At 41.0% G+C, this 22,322-nt stretch overlaps 1 protein-coding gene across 1 annotated transcript in view; it reads right to left on the reverse strand.

Annotated features, from left to right (window-relative positions):
• The window catches only part of npnta (nephronectin a), a 42,632-nt gene that overhangs the window by 12,952 nt on the left and 7,358 nt on the right, over positions 1-22,322 (reverse strand). The window contains exons 2-5 of the mRNA XM_068589195.1: positions 21,699-21,799; positions 12,914-13,006; positions 2,126-2,245; positions 716-835 (exon numbers count right to left, since the gene is read on the reverse strand). Coding sequence (XP_068445296.1) covers positions 716-835; positions 2,126-2,245; positions 12,914-13,006; positions 21,699-21,799 — 434 coding nt within the window. The remainder of the gene's footprint in view (positions 1-715; positions 836-2,125; positions 2,246-12,913; positions 13,007-21,698; positions 21,800-22,322) is intronic.

Here is a 22,322-nt window from a genome sequence, read left to right on the forward strand (position 1 = left end):
CACCTCCATAAAACAGCGTTTTCTCGAGGGATTCGGAAACATTCCATTAAACTGCTGTACCACCTGTTGCAGACAATCTTTCCTTCCCCTCCACCATCATTTTTCATGATTGATGTCGGCCCTGTTTTAGAAAAGCCGCCACCCTCCCCTACAACTTAGCCCACAGTTAAGTGGGAATATAAGGCAGCCAACCAGGAACAATCCAATCTGGAACAGCTTGTATTTAAACCTCACACAAGTTAACGGCCTCAACTGCCCCTTCATCTGCTAGTTACCTATCTGAGAAGCTCTTCCACGTAATGAAAGAAGGAAGAGGGGGATCAGGAGTGGGCTTCCCCTGATCACATTACTGCTGTAAAAGTTGGAGGTATAAGTGGAATAAAGTCACCATTTGGTTGACAAGGCTTGTTAAATTGCTGTGCTCCTTAATCAAAGCAAAACAGACGTATTGGTAAATATTTTTTGGATGAATCTCAGCTTCGCTGAAGGTTTTGTTTGAATTCCAAAATTGGCTTTCCGCTGCCAAGTTTTCTTTCTTGCTCGGCCAAAACCATTGCATTTGATTATCACTCAGCTAATATAATGGTTGAGAAGAACTTAAAAAAACAAAAAACATTTGTGTTTGTGATGCTTTACATGAGTCGCTCACGGGAGGGAGTGGTAACACATGGCTCAGTTTCCGGGCCTGTGGAGATATAGGATAACGAGGACGTACCCACACAGGTTCTTCTATCCGGAGCCAGCTGTAACCCCGGCGACGGACACTGACATCGGACCTCTCCTTTCAGCACCTCGCAGCCGTACTGGCAGTTGGCCATGCCACAAGTGCGAGCATCTGATGGACACAACGGAAAACACAACGCATATTAACACATGATGGAGCCAAAAGGGAGAGCACACGCTCACTTTCTGTCCTTCTCACATTCACCTCCGCACTCACACTTTATCGTTATCCTCCAGCCAGTATGTGAGAGCCAGGCCTCTGCCTGATATTAGCAGAGTAGACCCTGAGGTGCAGACAACAGAACAGCGCACACTCTGCCATTATTAGATTCCTGTGCTGTGCAGTGGCCCTGTGTGCACACAAGCCTCGCTCACCCACTTTCATCCTTTCCTACACCTAAAGAATCATAATCCATCTAAACCCTATCAAAGTGTGTGCAGTGAGTGCAGCACCTCTGTTGTGGAGCCGTGCAGGGCAGATCAAGACCCTCCAAAATAATAATATAATGGAAGAGATTTTCTTCAGCTTCTCTTAATAACTTTGGACCCAAAAAAGGAAATTAAAAGTGAGGCCCATGCTGCCGCCGCCACTTCAGCCGCCACAAGCACCCTGGAGTACAGTTCGACGACGAAGGCAGGCCAAGTTGATTAAATGCTACAGTGATATATTGATCAAAGCAGTTGCAAGAAAAGAAGAATGAAAGGTTGAACACTATCATGCTTTCATCACACAACACCTGGAATAGCTTGAGATTGCCTCAAGTGGTGAACAATTCAGACTTTAAATGGAGGGGGGAGACTTCTATCTTTCCGATAAAAAATAAAAAAAACTAATTAAAATAGGGCAACTGGGAGTCACGCTATGCTTCAGAGGAAAGGGGAGGAGAAAATAGTTATCATGTGGGAAACAAAATTTACAGCAAGACGTGTACAGGCATTTATTCTCATTCTGTGGAATACCTCAGGGCAACCAATAAGAAATGCACATTCACTCAAGGGTCTAAGGGTTCATACGTTTCTACTTAGGGCTCTTCAGAGGAGTTCTTTAGGCTTTGGAGTTGCTATAATGAAGCAGATCAATGTGGGCCTTTAATCAAAACTATCTCTCAAAGGATTGTGAGGCTGCTGTCAGTAGTGCTCACACAAGTGAGAAAACATATTTTGTAAGAGAGAGCATGTGTCATCAGCGTTGCATTGCGCTGGCATTCAGAGGAATACATTTGTTGTAAAGTGAAGAAAGGCTTCACAGTAGCATATCCAAGCTACAAAGCAAAAGAAAGCTTACCAAAAAAATGAAGGAAATAGATCAGTAATGAAAATAAAAACCGAGACGTGTACTGTGAGTGTGTGTGTGTCTGTGTGTGTGTGTGTGTGTGTGTGTGAGAGAGAGAGACTGACTCACTTCCACAGGTCCCGTCAGGCATCAGCATGTAGCCGTTGAGGCAGTAGCACTTGTAACTCCCATACGTGTTCATGCACCTGTGTTTACAGGGCCTTGGCTTCAGCCCGCACTCATTCAGGTCTGCAGACAGAGAGAGAGAGAGAGACAGCATAAGTGGAGTGGACAGAGAGAGAGCGAGAGAGAGAGACCCTCCGACACAGAGGGGAAATTAGACAGAGGGCAAAGGTTAAGAGGTCAGTAATGTCAAACCTAACCCATCCATTTGTGTGCGTGTGTGTGTGTTTTGTTAGTGGTGGGGGTGTCTTCGAGGAAGTGCCATGTTCTGACAGGCCTGTAACTTCCCTCTTTGATGATTTAACAGGAAGCCAGTGTCAACTGTCAACCTGCCCATTACCTGCAAGTGATAAAAGATGCTATTATACCCTCTGACTCACCACGACTTTATGTGGTTGTAGCTGCAACATCCACATTATGCCAGTATTTTTATGCAGGCATACAAGTAGAGAAATCTCACTCACAACAGCCTGTGAAAATTGTATTATAAAACGAGGCTGCCTGACTTCAGAGCAGGGAGGGCTCCTGGGAGAAAAGAATATGCCCTGAGCTCAACACCTGTCAAATGCTTATGCAAATTCAAGTCATTATACCCTTCTCCCAGCACAACATTTATATATTTCAGTCGCAGGGCCCTGGAGTTGTGTATGTCGCCTCACAGGAATGACTTACTGATACTCCTAAATGGAACAGAGACACCATTAATGTTATTAGATACACCTGTGTACTTTCTGCTACGACTAAGTGTCCTCATTCTGAAGGGTTTATAAATTAAATAAATATATTAATTTCTACCTACTGTAGATTCCACTGGAAGCATATTTTTAGGACTGTAACTAAAGATAGGTGACAGTCCTAACATTACAACTGCAGCGAACAAGCCAACCAACAGCTCGATAGCTCCTTCGTCCTATATAATGGCAGACATGTTGACGCTCCACAGCGGGGAACACGCAGGTGCAACTAATAACATTAATCATGTCCTCGTTCCACTTCTGTACGTCAGTTCCAAAGCCCTTACTCACTTACTGATGCTCAGAAATGTAATAGAGACAACATTAATGTTATTAGTTACACCTGATTACTTCATGCAATGAAACAAATGCTAATTCTGAGTTAAATAAGTCAACATTTTTAATTTATACTGAAGACTAAACACTTATTTTTTTTAGCATGTAAATAAGTAAAGTATGATTTACAACATCCAAATTGTAGCAAACCAAGCAGTAAGAGCTCGATGGCTCTCTGGGCAGATTTGTCATCGTATTAAATGCAACTATATGGGTCAACTACTAACGTTAATGAAGTTCTCATTCCATTTAGTTGTCCCAGATACATGGCCTTGGTATTGTACACAGGGCCTTGGTATGGTGCATGCTGGCTCACTGACGTACCTGAATGGAACAAAGCCATCACTACTGCTACTAATTAAAGTCCATTGGGTCTGGATGAAAAAATGTGCTTTGATTTAACTTTGCTTTTATAACAACGCATTCCAACTGCAGAAGAAGCTACCAAAAAGAGTTGGATAGGTCTGTTGATTTGTTTTTCCCCAGCAGACAGTTTTACGCACAGGCACAATTAATTAAATCATGTAATTAATGTCCCACCTCAGTGTACTGGATCCAGAGAGCTGGTTTTGTGGATGGTGGGGTACTGGGCACATGGGAGAGGTTTGCTTTCTGCCAGAAATCTCCTTAGAATTAGGCAACAAACATATTTGGTTGGGTTTCGAAAAAGATTTTGGCGCGGGTTAAAATAAACCCTGTCTGGCAGAAAGCCCTGAAGGTAAACTTTTCCCATGTGAACATACTGGGACCCATCATTAACGGAGCGTTGCAGCAGTTCAGGTAGGGACAGCAGTCTTTTCATAGTCATGTTCATGTTCTCTTTCCTGCAGGTTCACGACTGTCTCGTTTATTTAGGGGTCCATGCAGTCTGCCTGCCGCTAATCCATTCTGCCCTCTCTAATAAATGCTTTAAAAAGTGAAGAGATGTGACTAAAATGTCCCCTGCGCCTGTGCTTTTTCTTGCACAGGATAAAATATCCGCTGTGAAAAAGGCCAATATGCATTCTAGATGCAAATCATTCCTGATAAAACATTGATCACGCCGTCATTAGCTGTGGGGACGGTAACCTTTCACTTCTAATAATGTTTTGATAATTTTTTGTTGTATATTTCTTCTATTTGAGTACACTACTGTAACTTATATAAGATTCTGTCTGCGCTCATACTCTAAGAGACAGAATATAGCCTGGAGTTATACTGTTTTTACACGGAGAGGAATATTTGTCATTTCAGTTTTTTCCAAACCTCTTTTTGCCCCTAAAGCAATTTTCAAGATTAAGTTTTCTCATAAAGAAAATAGTGTCAGTAGTCTTGAAGAACATCACTGTGAAGAGAACGGGTAAGGTTCCAACCTGTATTCTTACTCCTCTTCTATTTTTGTTTTAATATTTGGGAAAAGTAACACTACTTTTATTTTGATCGGATATGTTAGTAATCATTTTGTATTTGTCGTTGAATCACAATAAGTTGCTTTGAGGGTTAAACGTACTTTTAAAGGATTAACAATTATTAAGACCCATTTTGATGTTGTTCAGATATCTGACAAAGCTGTGGAAGTTATCAGTGCTACTTCCTTTAATTTAAAAGTTGGCATATCATTGAGCTTACACTCTTGGCTTTGGTCCAATGCTTTTCCTTGAGTAAATTCAAATGAGGTGTATAGGGTTTAAATACTTAGGATGTTGACAGAGACAACAGGTACATATTGAAGTGAATATTTTATATATTTCTTCATTCTATTATCAGAAGAGTTTTTGTGGGATCCATTGAGAACCCTCGGCCTAAAAGGGGGGCTCCAACTTGTAACTACACATGAATCCTTCACACTGGAATGATAACACAGGCTTAAACAAATATAAATAACTTGAACTATAAATATCGTCCTGTTTCTGGGACATGGTAGAATCATCACAAATAGATTTTGTGCCGCTGTAGAGCACACGAGGGGTCCTTTTCATCTTGGCCAACTGCACTGTAAATGGCTCCGTGTTTAGCTCTGTGGACATGTGTGGGGTGCATTCTCTGAGTGCTGCAAAGCTTCTCCATTTATCAGATACCAGAGATTAATTTGGATGAATGATGTAGCAGATGCACAGTTTGTATATCAAGCCCCACCTTCTAATAATGGAATCTTCTGGTCTTTTAAAGCCATGTCGGCGGATTCAATAGGCGCAGCTGGAATTTGGACTGACTGTCTGCTTGTTGAATCCTCCCGAATGCCACGAGGCTTTATGTTATTTTCCATGACTATAAATTCTTCTGGAGGTATAAGGGCAGTTGTTACATGAGGGCCAGCATGGTGACACATTTATAGGAGTACTTTCATCATAGAACACAAGAATAAGGATAACAAGGAGAATACATTCATGAGTGTTACACTGGTTTTATTCTAACATGTGAGACAAGTGTCCAAATGTTTGTTTTTAATTAAAGATAGCAGCTATTATTATGGTCTAAATTCATCAGTAGATCTAAAAAATAATATAATGAATATATCAGGCCAAACTTTCTGTTTGCATTTGTGCTTGACATTGTACAAGAAATGCAGTTGCAATGTCATTTCAAAGTTAATGCTGACATTGCACAGCGCACACAAAACAGGTCTTGTTATCTGATGCAAATTGCTCAGACACTGTGTTTGTGCTACTGCTTATGTGCACCAAATTAATATAGAGGCCATTATGTTTTTTATAGCTTGATGAAAGATTGACTGACTTCTCTCTTAACTGATATTGACGCTTCCTTATCAGACAGCACCCGTAGCTCTGTGCATTTTCACAGCCAAAATCCAAACCCAACAACTGTCTTCTTCTCCTGCACACACACACACACACACAACACACATTTCCCTTTTTTTAATTAGTGGTGCCAACCCGGTTTTCCTCACTGGTGTTCACAGTAAACAATTGTTGTAACTGTGATTACGGAAAACCATAGCAACACTGTCCATTGTCGGCGTGGCAGAGACACAGGCCTCCACTTGCCCGTTGCACTGACAAAATAGCTTTAAAAAATGTAAATGAGGGATTATTGAAATAGTCACATTCTGAGACAGAGGCAGCTCCGTGAGCATTCAGCACATGCCAGACACAGCCAGGGCCTCCTCCTCCGTGTAGGAGGAAACAGACAAGACGAAGAGAGGACACAAGGGAAAAACAGAGAGATAACAAACAGACATGACCACCAATTGACAGTTCGACACGGCCTCAGGACGGCAGAAACCTGCGCGAGATCCGAGGTGGAGAGCCTCTCTAGGGTGTTCATTGTACAGTAAATGAACCGCTGAAACATATCTGAAGCGATGCAAAGTGGGGCGATTTATTGGGTCCGCTCCACTGATGCTACATTCCCGACATGCCTATAACTGACAGAGAGATTAGCAAAAGGTTTTTTCTTGGGGTTATGTTTGACTCTACAGAAGATAACAAGGGTTTGGATTCAATGTTTTTTTCTTGCAGCGATGGAGAATTCTTGAGCGCTGTATCCATGTCGATGATGGTTTTGAAAGGGAAGGAGGAGCTTTTTGTTTTATGGTACTAAAAAACTGGAGGAAAAAAATGAGAGAAGAAGGAAGCAGAGCAATACGGAAAAAAAAAATCAGAATGGCTCTTTTTCTGCGGAGGAACTGTTTCTTAGGGTAAAAATGGGAAAGACAGAGAGGCAGAGGTAGAATGGTGAAGACTGTGACATGCTTGGCATTCATGCTGGCATTTTACAGCAAAACCGCTCTTGGGTGGTGTCTCTTATGCTCGGGGAGGACAGGAAGCCGTGAGAAAGTAGTTCAGAGTGACATTCTCTCCTCCGCAGTGTGCACAGTGCAGCACCAGGCAGGTTGCTGAGATGGGTAAGAGTCGGAGAAGGTGCTGGGGGAGAGGTCGATCGACGAATCTCACCCTCCATTACTACCCTCGCTGGCTGGTGATCCACAGGAAGAAAGATAGGAAGATGACTGGCCCACACTGGTGGGGTCAAATAGTCCGGCTCTTCTTCTTCAGACAAAGGGAAATGGGTTAGAGGGGCTGGGGGAGTGGGTGGGATTGGGGGTTTGATTGAAGATAAAGTAGGAAAGGGTGGAGAAAGAGTAAGGAGGACAGCAGAGAGACACGGAGACAGACATGAGATGTAGTGAGAACGAAAAGCACCACCCAATGGATTAGAACACCTCTGACCACACCACATTCCTGGAAAGTAAAAAGGAACATTATGTTGCAAAGAGGATTACACTTGTGGGAACTGGATGTGACCGAAGTAGCAGAAAGATTCTCGGGAACATGGAAGAAACAGTGACAGTGTTTTTTAATCCAATCTCCTCCTGCTCTCTTTTCTCTCCTGCATTCCTTCTCTGTAATGGGGGTGAAATAGGATCTGAGAGAATTACAGTATCTCGCGGATTCAGAGGATCCCTTCTCAATTGGTAATTTGGAGGTTCAAAGGTAGACAGGACTTACCAGTTATCACTGCTTGACTAAAAACACTTGAGCCTCAAGAATTTCAGACCCTCCCCTCTCTGCCTATCCATCCAGTAACTTTTCCTCCGGCAGTCGGTGGAGGAGTGACAAGAAGATAATACAGCTACCTCTGACTGCTTTGCACGCTTCAAATCATTCAAGCCCTATTGAAGGATGCGGTAACTTAAGCTGCAAAGTTACGCAAGCCTACTTCATACCCGCCAACTCTTCCCAAGACAGAAACACTTGCAGCAGAATTTAGCTGCAAATAAGTACTATGGATAAGTATTGGTGTCATATGTTTTAGTTGCTAAGAACAATAATAACCAGTGCAGCATTGCCCAATAAGAGCTTGCCTTACTCCTCGCAGGCAGGCAGGTGAATGATGTCTTCAATGTCTTTTGGAACGAAGGTTTTTATTCAAATTACAGGATTTAATGCTCAATTTTTGAATTGACCTATATGTGACATACATTTGACTATGCAATTGTTATAACATGTGATTTCATTAAATCAGAGTCTGCTTGATGAGTTAATTTACATTTTAAATGACCTACGAGGCAACATTTTTTGTAAAAAACGTTAACATGTTGTTACATTGCACAGAGCTCAGCTTACCAGTAAACGTCTATTCCTATTAAAAGATCATTCATAATTTCTTAGGACACATAAACAGACACTTACTCATTCTGTGAATAATTTCCCATAACTTGGTCTTCATTTTAGCTCCATGTAAAGTGGCTAAACATGATGTTTTATTTACATTTTGTATTTGCTTATTCATAAAATGGGAATCCTACTGACGACAAATCAATCAGTAGAACTCAGTAGAAAAGATAATTCTTCGGTATCCGATATGACCTTTCGCACAGCGGTCACATGGCCGATAATCGGAGAGGTATCGGTCTAGGACCACAGGAGGCCGAGATCTGATTGGAAAACAATTGATTTCTGTGTCCAAACTACTCCCGCACACTAAAGCTGATCTGTTTCACATGGGGGCCACATTTATATGTAATGTGAAAGTAGTAAAATATCCTCAAAATCTATGCAAGAAATAACAAGTTTATTAAGTAGACCTTTAAAATCAAAAGAAATAAAATACAATAACCTTGCAATGTTGGTGCGGACCTGCATTACAGTGAAAGGTGTTTTGAATATTGCCAACCTACATTTAAATGTGTGTGCCTGATAGTCCACCTTTAGATTGTTTGGACAAAGGCTAAACTTCAACAATATCCCATGAATTTATAAAAAAATGCCACAAATCTGCCCCAGAGACAAACTCTGCATGGTTATCTGATGCGATCTGAAACCGACACCCGTGCGACTCAATAAATGCCAAAATAGCGCACAGTGAGGTATATGTAATAAAATATAATATGCTCTCTATATCTCTCGAACACTGTTGTTCATTGAACGAAGATTTTGTTCCATGATGAAAATAAAATCCGCAGGAAGGTGATGACATTATTGATCTGATTGCAACACTCAGTCAACACAATCAAGCAAGGTGCTGAGACCTTAATGCGGCTTTAAGATATCCCTTTCCTGTCTTCATCCATGTGACACCTTCCGGCCATTCTCCATGCCTCTTTATTGGTTCAGTAATAGTAATAACAGTCCTGCAAGACAGCACTTGCTATAAGGTCATAATGCCAGTATATACAGGATGAATCCTGTACACATTGCCTCACCATGAACATTTGTTTTAACCCTGGTAATAAGGGACTTAGTTAATGATTTTTTTAAGTGAAAATGAGTCACTATATGTAACATTACAATCATCATTAAGATATTAACATTAAGATCATTTCTATCCAATTCATTTAACTTCCTACTTCATGCTTGTAAAGGTTAGTTAAGGTAGAATATTACTTAATGCCCCTTTAATAACATTGTTGTGTAAAAGAACATAGATACAAGTAATACAATGTAGGGTTATTAGATGATAATTGATGGAAAATACATAATGACGTGCATGCAATACTTATTACTTGCAGCTGTTTGACTGTTAACAGCAGACAGCCAGAAAGAAAAACAGTGACAGAGCGGCATCTGTTTCTAAAGCAACAACACCAAAGTCTCGGTCTACTCTACACCTAGACTCAATAAAAACACGACACTTATTGGAGACGTCAATGTGATCCAGTGTAGGTATAGTGAGAGGTCCAGATAATGGTCATCGACATAAAATGGAAGAAGTCTCTACCCGTATGTATAAATCTCTATCTTTTGATTTTCTCCACAACCGCTCATCTAAACGACACGCAGAGTCGTGCTTGTACTCTGTGGCTCACTACAATGTTACCTGTAACACTACCAAACAGCATTCGGTCACTCGCTGCAGTGCACAGAGACTGCAGAACATATTAATCAGTAATTGTCTCCAGAACTGTTCATCTGCTCAATGAATGTAAAATTCGGAGGCTTATCCGTACTTAATGAATGGGGCTTTGTCTTAATTAATGACATTAAATGCTTTGGCACCCACATGACGGCTAAACTCTAGCATTGCTAGCGGTTGGACCTTTGTCATGACAGGTGTATTGCTCAGGACCCGAGGAAGTGACATTTTTGGGATGAGCGGTTATCAAGAAAGCTGCAAGCAGCAACACCAGAGTCCAAGCAAGTCCTCTAAAAACAGATATAGGAACAAATTACATTCTTACTTCAACCACAGCTCAAGACAATCAAACTTGAAATGTGATTAATTATATAGTTGGCTGACAGAAAAAGGCAGAAAAGAAGAAAGCAGCATCTGGAGGCACTAGAGCTGTATTGCTTTTGATGCCAATTTTTCAGCAATATCTTTTTATAGCGTCTTAGCATCAGGTCAACTACACTTAATTAAATCCACCTGCACGAAATAATCATCTTATTAAAATGATTGGATCAGCATCGGGGTGTTCTGCCAAATTGTTAAACCGATTATCCCTATAATGAGTTTATTTGTGCAGCGAGAGCTTCTTTGTCTGTCCTCACCGTGCTGTGTGACAGATCCAATTCTCATCAGCACCAAAGGTGAAGCTCTTTCTAAAAAAAGATAGGGATTCCTTAAATACTGCTTATTATTCTTGGCAGTTGAGTGCCTGTTACGTTAATGATGAACATAATCAGATTCATTCAAATGACACCCATTCAGGTGTCGAGAAGACAAAACAATACAAAGTGAAATAACCACGGTGATGAAATCGTTTGGCAGGTGAAAAGAGCGAGCACTAAAAACAGACACATAGTCCTTGAAGAATAAATCTCTCGTAAGAAAACCAGCTCATAAAGGTTTGACAGGAAAATATGGCTTTGATTCTGAGAGCGGTGAAATCAATACAGGATCTGCTTTGCTTCGCGTCTGGTGTCAACACTGATGCTTCCTCTGTGGTTTGTTTTTGATCCATACAATTGGTGGTCAGATGTTTAACGCTTTCGTTAATCAGATCTTCTCCAGGGTCACATATCTGTCCACGTCTCCCACATAGAGCAAAGTGTGCTCAATATCTCTCTTCACATGGAGGTGGATATGAAGTAAGTCGGCCTTACAGGGTTTTATTGCTTGATGGTTCACATTGTTTTAATTCTTCTTTTTTTTCAAACACTGACTGTCGGGAAGCTAGAACCAATGACAGCACGAGACATATGCTGAGGGGACACCTTGTGGAGGGGTTGCCTGTAACAAAAGTAATTTTACTGTATGTGTTTCAATTTGCAACACGAACAGAAGTTGTTGTTGCACCGAGAGGAAACTGACTAAAAAAAGTTAAGTTGTGTGGAAACAAGCTATAATGTGACTGCCGACGACAACAACAAGCATAGTATAACATAATTTATCTTGTCACCTCTCACATCATTCCTCTCTCACACCTGTCTGTGTTTTCATTAAAAAAAAGTGTAGTTTGAAGACATGACTTTAAAAGTCATGTAATGTGAGCTTGGCTTAAATTGCTGTATGATGTTTTACAGTGTATCTCTGTGACTACTTGACCTTTAGCAGCATTTAGGTCAGGAAAGCAGCGCCCAGCAACATATTTCACTCATCCAGTTGACTCATCAAGATAATTGACGTAGGATATTAGAATGCTCTAAAATATTGGCCAACTGAGACATCAATAGTAAACCTCAAATCAATGTTTAATGCAGGCTGCATTTAAATGAGAAAATCTAATCTACGGTTTGACAATAATTAAATTGGTTTGCATCGCATCTGCCAGATCAAAACAGAATCCAAGGTTATCTCCACCTAAATAGGCGGAAAGGGCATGTCTGCCACTCAAAGCTGAGTAAAACAGAAAGCTCTGTAAAACGTCTAGAGCTTATTGGATAAAGGGGGCTTCGATGGACACTTGAAAGTACAGTTTCATCTTGAAAGGCCTTGGAATCACATTTGTCAGATAAGTCTGTCTGAATGATTGGAAACAAAGTCTATTGTAGTTGGATATGGACCGCCTTTTTTCCTCTCCCCTTTGTTGCCGATTAAGACAAAGTACAGCCGTCTGGCCGGGCAGACAGGAGCCACCTATAGCCTCCAAAAGCAGGATGAGTCATTTGGAACATTCCGGAAAGGATTTTAACACCTCCACGCCCCCCTCATCTACCAGTACTACCTGAACCCTTGTTCTTAATTACACACTATCCTATTCCTGTCTCAGGGCGTGAATTCCACAAGTATTTTCAAGCTGCTGGGAGACTTTAACACTTTTCAACATGTCCAATCCCTCAATGATGAAATTGCACAAAAACTCAAACATTTTACATCTTTCAATAGCATTGGTTGCACTCTGCCGAGCTGATTTATCTCAGGTCAGTAATTGAGATGTTATCTCCACAGGAGAGTATGTACCCCCATTCCTTTCCATTATTAGCGCTTTCTCATTCTCTCTCTCTCTCTCTCCACCTCCTTCATTCCCTTTTTGTTAAGCATCTCACTACCACAGGCTGGTGGCGAACCGGCTTCCGCTCCAGGAGTGTCAACTTCAATCTGCTGGTGTTGTGCGGTGGAGATCTGGCCGCGCTAAACAATGATTACCTCGTCATTTCTCAGGGCAGCTGTTCTCCTTCACTTAGTTTTCATGTGAAAAGCATAGGTGGTCCGCACGGTGTCCTTATATTATAACTCTGCCACATTGTTTGTGTGTCTCAATATCACATATGAAACAGCACATGCAACTGCAAAGTAAGATAGTTTTCAGAGAGTCTACAAGTTACAAGCGGGATCTCACCTTGATTGCAGGTCTTGCCGGTGAAGCCAGGGTGGCACTTGCACGTATTGGGTCCCACGCAGTCTCCGTGTTTACAGCCAGGCTGGCACACGGCTGTTCAGGGGGATTCAAAGAGGGAGACAGATCAGTGCAGCTTCATGGCAAACTACTTGTTCCAGATCAGGATGACAAAGCACTTAATCGTACTGCTCCTTGACTTGGCTGTATATTATCTGTTTACTTCACATTACAGCAATAACACAGAATGATGCCTCATTCATAGAGGAAATGTGTTTGTTTCTTTCTCCTTGTGTGACAATGTTATTATCATTGACTAATGGTAATACAGCATTCATTCTCAGCCAACCCCATAATTTTCACATTGAACAGAGCTGGAAAAGTTTTATTGTCCTTACTGATACTATATCATTTTACACCGTGTGATATAAATGAGAAATTTGACCTTTTAACACATAGCAATGTTTGAAAAGTGATTTTGCCTGGTTTGAAGAATACAGCACTGATATTTACTCTGGCACCCAGCCAATAAGGGTTTCCTAGGCATTATACCCCCCTCACCCCCTCCCCACACACACACACCCTCCAGACTGAAGCTGAAACAATTAGAGCACCAAAATAGTAGATTATAATGAATGCCACAGAGCTGCCCTGCAGATCGTACATAGTGTGCAGATGGTGGTATTTTGAGAGTGTACAGAAACGTGGTAGTTGGGGGAGATGCAGCTTCACTGACTCTGTGTTCTGTCTCAGTGCGCTGTAGGCTTACTCTGCTTATCTGACTGTGCTTACTGCAGCTTGCTGCTAAGCATGTCTGATACAAGGGGCCTCAGCCAAGTGTTGTTCATTTTCATTAAAAGCTTCATTAATTCTGTCATAAATAATACAGTGCAATCTGAGGACTTAATTTTCACGGAGGTGGAGAAGGAAATACATAGCCCTGCGCGCGTGTGTGTGTGCGTGTGTGTGTGTGTGTGTGTGTGTGTACGTGAGTGTGCATAGAGATTTTAGATAATAAATTGTTTCACCCCAACAAGTTGTTGTGTATCTTGAAAGGTGAGCTTGTGTCGTTTTAAGGCCTTAAACACTGGCGACCTCGACCCCTCATCCGCAAATATTATATGTCTGGTGCTTTTATTGTGAAATACAGTATAAGAACAGTAGCGGTGAATCTGGTATAGGCTGCATTAGACAAGATTGAAGGGAGAAATATAGTTAAACCCTTTTTGCGAGACAATTTACCAGAACTACATTTACATGATAGTCTGTGTCACATTGACTCGGAGGAATCCTGCATAACTCGATGCTCTTATGATGCCGTTGGATATTCTTGTCTTGAATTGTGCAGCATTGAGGAGATAAAATAATAGAAATAAGTTGAAAGCTGCTTGAACATCATCTTATAGAACTGACAAAGAAAGGGCTGAACAATACGCCCTACATTTGAAATGCATACTTTCAGAATTGAGTTACAATCTCAGAAATTTCCATTGGTACACATTCATCATGCAGGGCGGCAGTTCTACCCTGAAAGAACATCTTTAGCTGCTCAGGTTTCAGTCTGTAACATTGTTCAAACTGAATTCAAAAGCACTAAGGTATGTGATGAATCCTTTAACTGGAGTCGATAACATCTCCAGACTCATTCCACTTGATTTGGCTTTGTAATCAAATAGAAAGAAACTATTGTTATCTCACTGGGAGAGGCCTATGATATGAGCCGGGGTGTTTAACACACCGAGCAGTCAATGTTCACAATTACAAATTAAAAATGGCCCAATTTGTTGGAGGAAGAGAAAACGAGTTTATTAGACCTTGGTCTGGCCAGCAGATGAAATGAATGAAGCTTGTGATGTTGATAGTTGGAGGGAAGTCAAGTGGAGGGCTTTTTGTTATTCGCCTACATGAGGGAAGACTTGATTAACAGGATCAGAGGCGGCCATCAACGGGCTTTGCCTCTGAGGGTATTTTTAAGCCTCCTGCCTGCCAGAGAGATCAGGGAAATGACCAGTGTTCATTAACCACAGCAGAGGACGACTAAAATGGCCAAGGCAGCTGGAAGGCCAAACATAGCATGTGTGACCCTCGTTCCATGAACACCATCTAAACATGCCAAGTGATGACACACTTTCACTCTGGTTTACATCAGCCATTCCTCTGGACTGCTTTCTGCTGCGACTGATTCTTTTGATTTATTGTCAGATCATGGATGCCTGATGGTAAACACAGGGAAAAGCATTATGTTTTAATTGATGCTGATATTGTGTATACATGTTCATAATAATTTATTGCATTACTTCATAAGGGGGGAGTGAGAAGATCATTACTTATTCAATCACAAGTTGCAACATCTTGCAATCAACTTATGATGTTATGTATTTTAAAATTGTTTAATTGTCAACTAACAAACCCCAAATTTGTCAAGGTACAATTATATGCTTGTTAAACAAAAAAAAAGTGGAATATTTTAAAAGGACTAATTGCATTTTTGATTGATGAATGAGAAAAATAAATTATCAAATGTGCTCAATGATTACCAAATAAATCATTACGAGATACTATACAGAGGACAGCCACTGTTGTGTCTGGGGTCTGCATTTGTTCTATCCAATTTGCAGGCAGTGAAAATGTCATCGATCGACCAGGTAATGTCATGGTGAATATTTCATTTACCTAAGGGATGAAATATGAGGACATTGGCATTCTCCACCTGACTGTTTTTTATGTAGTTACATATGCAGAGCATCTCCAACTGCAGCAAAATGTTCAGTTTTTACCCAGCACCATGTAGTTGGATATACTGTAGACATATTCATTAAAAAAAAACATTATTGCTTTAATGGTTTCATTAGTATTCAATGGGGTCGACGAGAGGGTTGGTTGAATCTTCATGAAACTAAAGAACTTCAGCATAATTCATGTTAAGACACAGCTTCAGGTGAAAACAGGTCCTCAGAGTGTAAGCTGTTTGCATAGCACTGAGGCCGGAGGGAAGAAGATGGCCGCTACCAAAGGGGTGTGAGGGGTTAGTGAGGGGACGGCTTGACTCTATAAATAAGTGAGTGAGTCCAGGATTCAGAGGATGTGCCCTCAGCCATTCATGTCTAGCACGGTTATTTCAAGAAACATGTGGAGCTAACCTTGCGGCTGGCACCTTATCCCGGCTACTCTGTGAGTTAAGGCGAAGAGAGCTGAAAAACAAACAGCCAAACAAACAAAGGTTGCGGGCATTGTTTAGTCTTTGAGAGCAAAAAATAAACATGATGTTAGAGGGCAGAGCCTGGTCATTTTGACAAGCAAACATCAACAACAACAAAAAAAATCACAAAACACACACAGTCTGGAGTTCTGGAGTCACACATATTCCCCCTTGCCTCGAGGTATAAGCACATTTTGATGTATTTACATTTGAGTTCTAAAAATTGAAATTACGTCTGAATCAAACCACCGTCTCTGGGGATGTTCTCTTTTTCTGTGGACTACATATTCACTATCACTCACATCTAAATGGAAGTGAATGAAGCAACTTTCTCTCGCGCTCCGTGAATCAAATGTACACCACTGTGCTGAAAGATGAAAACACCACCAATATCGTTTAAGGAGATCACTGTCCTGGTTTCTTCAATATGAAAATAAACGCTGCAGCTTAACCGACAGTGGAGAGAGATGTTTAAATCAGCACTGTTTCAACATGCCTTCAAAGGCAGACTTTCTGTCAAGTCATTCGAAACATGTGCTTTTTATTTGCGCATATATTCCCTCTAATTTGTACAAGCAAACCCTTCCATTTTGTTTTCACCCTATTACCTCGAGCAGATGAAAAGGCAAACTTTTCAGCTGCCTTTATACTATAGCCCGGGGATCATAAAAGAAAGTAGAGCAGACAAGGAACCTGCACAGACAATCAGGATGAAGTGAATTACTGAAACTCATGTCACTTTTCTGCTCTCGTCGCTCACTTTGTTAGCCCAAATTACTCATTTAGAAACTCCTGTCCACATCATTTGTTGAAACAAAGACTGCACTCGATCAAACTAAATCCAAGTTTTAGTGAATTTGTAGAAATCCACTTGGACCTCTGAGGAAATGATGTGTGATCTATTAAACATGGAGGTGATATTTAACCAAGTCGACTCACAATGCGGGGAAAATAAATGTATGTCTTTAAGATATGATCAAATAAGATAATCCTTTTTTAGTCCTGCAGTGGGGACATTTTTAACCAAAGCTGTGTTTCATCTTTTGGACAACTCTAGTTAATCAAACACCAGTTAAGTCTTTCAAAGCTGAGTGGTTATACACGACCCCGTCCTGTCTTCTTAATGTTTAACTTTTCCGGCATTTCAGCTTGAACGTTTTTGATCCTAAGCCAAGTCAAATCTTTGAGGAGCCAACTTGCGTCTTTGCATTTACTTTGCAAGATTTGCCTGACGTTTGGTGTGAACCCTGCTTTATTCAAGTCCTCAATTTTCGCGACAACAGTATCAGCCTGTCCAAACAAAAATGTTGATACCAGACAATTCTGCAAAACCCAAGATTACATTCAATAAAAAGCTACCAAGCCAACAACTTGAAGATCAATGATAAATCACAGAATGACTCCTTTAAAAAGATTTATTTAATCAATATCAGCACATGGCAACTATTAAGATGATAAACTATGGTCAATGTATAGGTTGAGCAACTCAATCACTTAAAGTTGCTTAATCAGAAAGTCAGAGCGTTCCCACTTCCTGTGCAACATGGTGACAACTGAGCCGCCAACCCTCAGCTAGCGGGGCTAGCAGTGAGGGGGGACTGGAGGGTGTGTGCCGTGCTGCCTCGTCGACGCCATTGTTCAGGAAGGCGTTATCAGCTGTAACCAGCGTGTAGACCCGGTGCAGAGCAGACACCGTGAGCGAGCTGACTGGAGCATGCTCACATGCACTAACTTGTACTAACACTTGAAAGCATCCTCGACCAGCCAGGTTATGTTAACGGTGTTCAGAAAAGCTTTAATCTCTGCTCAGGTAGACATTACTGCACTGAAAAAGAGTGCTTGATGCTATATTAATGCTCTGAATGCCACATAGAAGAACCTTCATGGCTCGGGAACAAATAAAAACAAGTAAGTGTCCAATGTGACCTCATTCAGATGAAGGCTACATCCTCATCCGTTCTTTAGTCAGTTCGTTCTTGATTTTCATAGCAAAACCACAGACAGCTTTTCAGAAAGTCTAATATGGATGAAATTAGTTTCAAATTAACAACTGTATTACTAGGTATTAGTAAGTATTACTGGATCTCAAATATATTAAAATGATAAAAGCTCCTGCTACGGTTAACTGAGTCATGGGCTCAACCTGATTAGACAGCTTTCCATCTTCATCAAGAATTGAAGCGGTGAAGAGTTTTTGTTATCGTTGACTGGAAATGCAAATGTTTAAATGCTCACAGGAGCAGTACAGTGTTCATGATGGCAGCTGGTTAGAATAAGTGGCTTCAAGTGTGGCTCTGCCTGCCGGATGGCCTGTCAGAACATTACGAGTGGAGCTTCAGTCTACTATAAATCTCAAGCCCCTCTCTCTCCATCTGCCTGTTTTTTTCTCCCTCCCTCTCTCCCTCTCTCTCTCTCTCTCTTTCTCTCTCTTTCTTAACTCCTTACCTCTGAAGCATTTCCCTTACACCTCAGGAGTTTTACTTCCTCCAACTTTTAGTCCTCCCACTCCATTCTCCCTCAATCTGAGAGCTTAAAAAAAATGAAAGAATCAGGGTTGATCTATTAAGTTTCTCATTCTTTGAGAGAAGTCTCACAAACCGATCGCTGAGCTCCATGGCTGAGAAACCCAAAATCCTATAGCTTCAATCTAATCTCTTCTATCAGGATTTTTTTTTTTTTTTTTTTTTACCAAGACCTAAAATCTGTACTGACTGCATCCCCTCACACACCGCCATGATTATACTTCCCTTATTTCTCAAAACCTTCCACCTCCCTCCGGCAATGTTTAAGTCAGCACCTTACCGACGGGATGGAGTACTGATTGTAGTCTCACGTGAATGGGTTTGAGTCGTGCACCTCAGGAGCATTTGGAAACATTAAGGCGAGCACTCACCGAGTGATTTAACTCACAGAACAGATTTGAGATAAAAGTAGTGGAGTGAAAGCACTTTAGCAGCTCGGTATGGTGGTTAAGCTCAAACTCATATTTTTAGCACAACTTGAAACATGTGGAACTCCAGAACAACAAAGAAAACATGTTCACACACTGTTGTTTGGCTGGTTGAGTAATTTATGCAAACATTACTTTTTTTTTAAAACTTTTTTTGACTGTGCTTGATTTATCATAAAATAAATGTAACATATGCAGTATCGTCTCCCTCAATTTCTAGAGGCAAACCAACAAATGTTTTGTGTTGTGACAACAACTGTTTGGGATTTAAATGGGCTAAACCTGTGTACATGGCTCCTGTCTTGCCCCATTAACTATACACCTAATTAATTCATCGTTTTGTTTCTCATCCTCATTCAAAACCCACATCTATTCCACCTTGTCTCTGTAAATGCAGAGAGCCCAGCACAGATGCACTAGGAGGTATTGGGCATTGAGATTGCTGACTCCTGCCAAGAGGATTAATGCTGAGTCTGGCTCCATGTTCAAAGAAACCCAATCAAATGATACAACTGATCAGTCTGAGTGAAACACTGCTGTTTTTTTCCTAAATCATTCCAGCACAGACTGTGTAGTGGCAAAGCCTTGGGAAAAGGTAGGAGGTTCTTTTGCAAAAAAAAAAAAATCCTCTACTTTCCAACCATGAAATCAACCCCTCTCCAGCTACGAGTCGAGGTCTGTCTTTATTAGCATAACTTGTTTTTCTGACACCAAGTGTTTATGTAAAATAAAATTATCATATTTTGTTTCTAATAAAGATGAAGCAAGAGGTGAATAAAAGCAGAGTTGCTTTGCAGATACCGGAGGTTAATCTAGCTGAGTTAAAAGAAATACAAAACATTGAGGCCATGAACTCAAGTAATAGTGTTTGTGTTCAGCAGAACAGAATATGAAATATTGCGCTGCACTTCAACATCAAGTGAAAAAATGGCACTCTGCCACTTTTTCATGAACTTGGAAGAAAAAAGGAAACGCTGCTAAAGCCAGAAAATACCAAACTCTTTTAGCTGCAGCAGCAAAGACCTTTGGGCCCAACAAGCAGTGTGTGACATGTTTCCCACAAAAAAAGGATAAAAAACAACAACACATGAACAAATATATAACCATAGCATGTCATGATGAGCTTCAATACGTGAAAACATAATTAAAATATGGTTATTTCAGCAATGAAAAACACAAGCACAAAACGAGTGGATTAAAAAAACATTAGCATAACAAACTATAATTAGGTGGCCAGAACCAACAAGCAGAGTTTCTGTAGCAGGAACTTAACAACCCATAGCATATTATATGAATATACAAGAACCTGTAAGGCTTTGGTGCTCGGTTCTTCTTTGTGTTTCACAAATCTTGACATTTTAGCTGTGCTTCGTTTGGCAGATGACAGCAATTGTGGCACTGACAATGACAGAAGAAGTGGCACTAATCCTGACATGGATTTTCTTTCACTTCTTTGTGAATTTAAGATGGAAAATGTAATGCCAACAAAGACAGAAAAAATCAGTAGAGAGATAAATTGAAGAATCAACGTGTTGAATCTGTCCAAGGAAGGGACATGTCGATCTCCAGTGCACCAAAAATAAATGCCGAGTGGTCACAGAAGTGAAATGTTGGTTACTGCAATGTTTATTGTTGACACATTGGCTCCACTAATCACAATTGCTACTGGGAAGTAAACCATTAAGTGTATTTCCCAAAATGTCAAACAAGTTCCTTTTCTGGAAAATTATACATTCGCATGGAATCAGGCAGATGGTAGACGACAACCCACACGTCATTGTAGCAGACAAGCTTCACGCATTACGAGAATAATTACATTAAAAAAGTAAACACTAAATAATTCTTCAACACCGCGGCATATCATGCGTGTTTCTTTCCACCTTCTTTGTGACTTTTTGTTTGTTTTGCTGGCGGTGTCCATCCACTGTATGCCTGATTCCCTGTGAGGGAGTAAAGCTCTACAACAAAGCAGCAGCACCAAGGCACAGGCAGCAAGCCATGCAGACATTCCTGAGGCAACTGACCAGATCTGACACCAATTTAGTATATTCACAGTCACACCTCCCTGGGTAGCATTACAGAAGAGCAAAGGGTCTTCATACAATGTAAATATGGCCGACAAAACACCTGTTAATATTTCATACAGAGGTCAAGAAAGGACACATCCTCTGAATCCTCAAGTGGCGTTGCAGGATATGAAGATGAATTGAGGATTAGTACACCTGGCGACGCTATGGATTGTGGTCATATTAATTGTTGTAAGCTTGTATGTTTTTGCAAAGTAGTAATCTATAATAAATCTCCTATGTGTCAACCTGCAGCGACACTGTCTCTCCCTCATTATGGCCACCTGCAGAGTGAATCTAAATGTCAGCCTTTTCTCGGGTCCAAGCAGCCGTTATCATCAATCTTTACTCAAAGGTTGTCCGAGGTGAGATGCTCCGTTAGCTGTATTTGTTTCTCCTGTGACAGCGTGCGTGCATGTGTGAATGTGGTGCCCTGAGCCCCTGGTGACCGTGTTGTGTTGCAGCATTTCGTGTGTCTAATAGCATCTTTGACCCCAGCTTGAAACCTTCGCAACCTTGTTAGCCCTATTTTCCCCCAGCAGCAGCAGCAGCAGCAGGCATGGTGGCACTCACGCTGGCAGTGACCCCAGGAACGCCGTGTCCATCCCCAGCAGCAGTCCACCCTGGCCCCGTATCGACACAGGCCGTTGGACGAGGCCATCTGCCGCGGCCACCTGTGAGGGGATGACATAATTAGTTCACAGCCAATTAAAATATCCAATTGAAAAGCAGGGGTCTTTTCAATGTTGTTTGAAAGGGGGCTTTCAAAGCATTAATTTAATTTGCCTGCTGTAGAGAAAACAGACTTGTGTCAAGTAATTTCTTTTTGCATATGTAAAAGTAATTTGCATTATTTTGACCTATTTTCTAGAGGGAGTTTTTCCTTTTCTGAATTGAGAGTCAAGGATAGGTGTCACATGCACAGATTGTCCCTTTAAAACAAATGTGTGACTGTTATTTTTTACACAAATAAAGTGTACTTTGTCACGGGCCCAAGTTATGTCCCATGTAATGTACAAAAATGTGCCGTGTTAGAAAATAGACTTTCCCCGATCACAAGGTAACATCTTTTTTTAATCAGTCCAAAATGCTACAATCTAAGAAAAAGAACAACACCAAAGAGTCCCATTTGAGAAACCTTTGACATTTTTTACTTGAACATTCTCACATTAAAAATAAACCCACTACATTTTCTCA

This window comes from Clinocottus analis, unplaced genomic scaffold, assembly GCF_023055335.1.
Source record: "Clinocottus analis isolate CAN_PGR_092001 unplaced genomic scaffold, fCliAna1.0.p SCAF_22, whole genome shotgun sequence".
Classification (NCBI taxonomy): Eukaryota; Metazoa; Chordata; class Actinopteri; order Perciformes; family Cottidae; genus Clinocottus; species Clinocottus analis.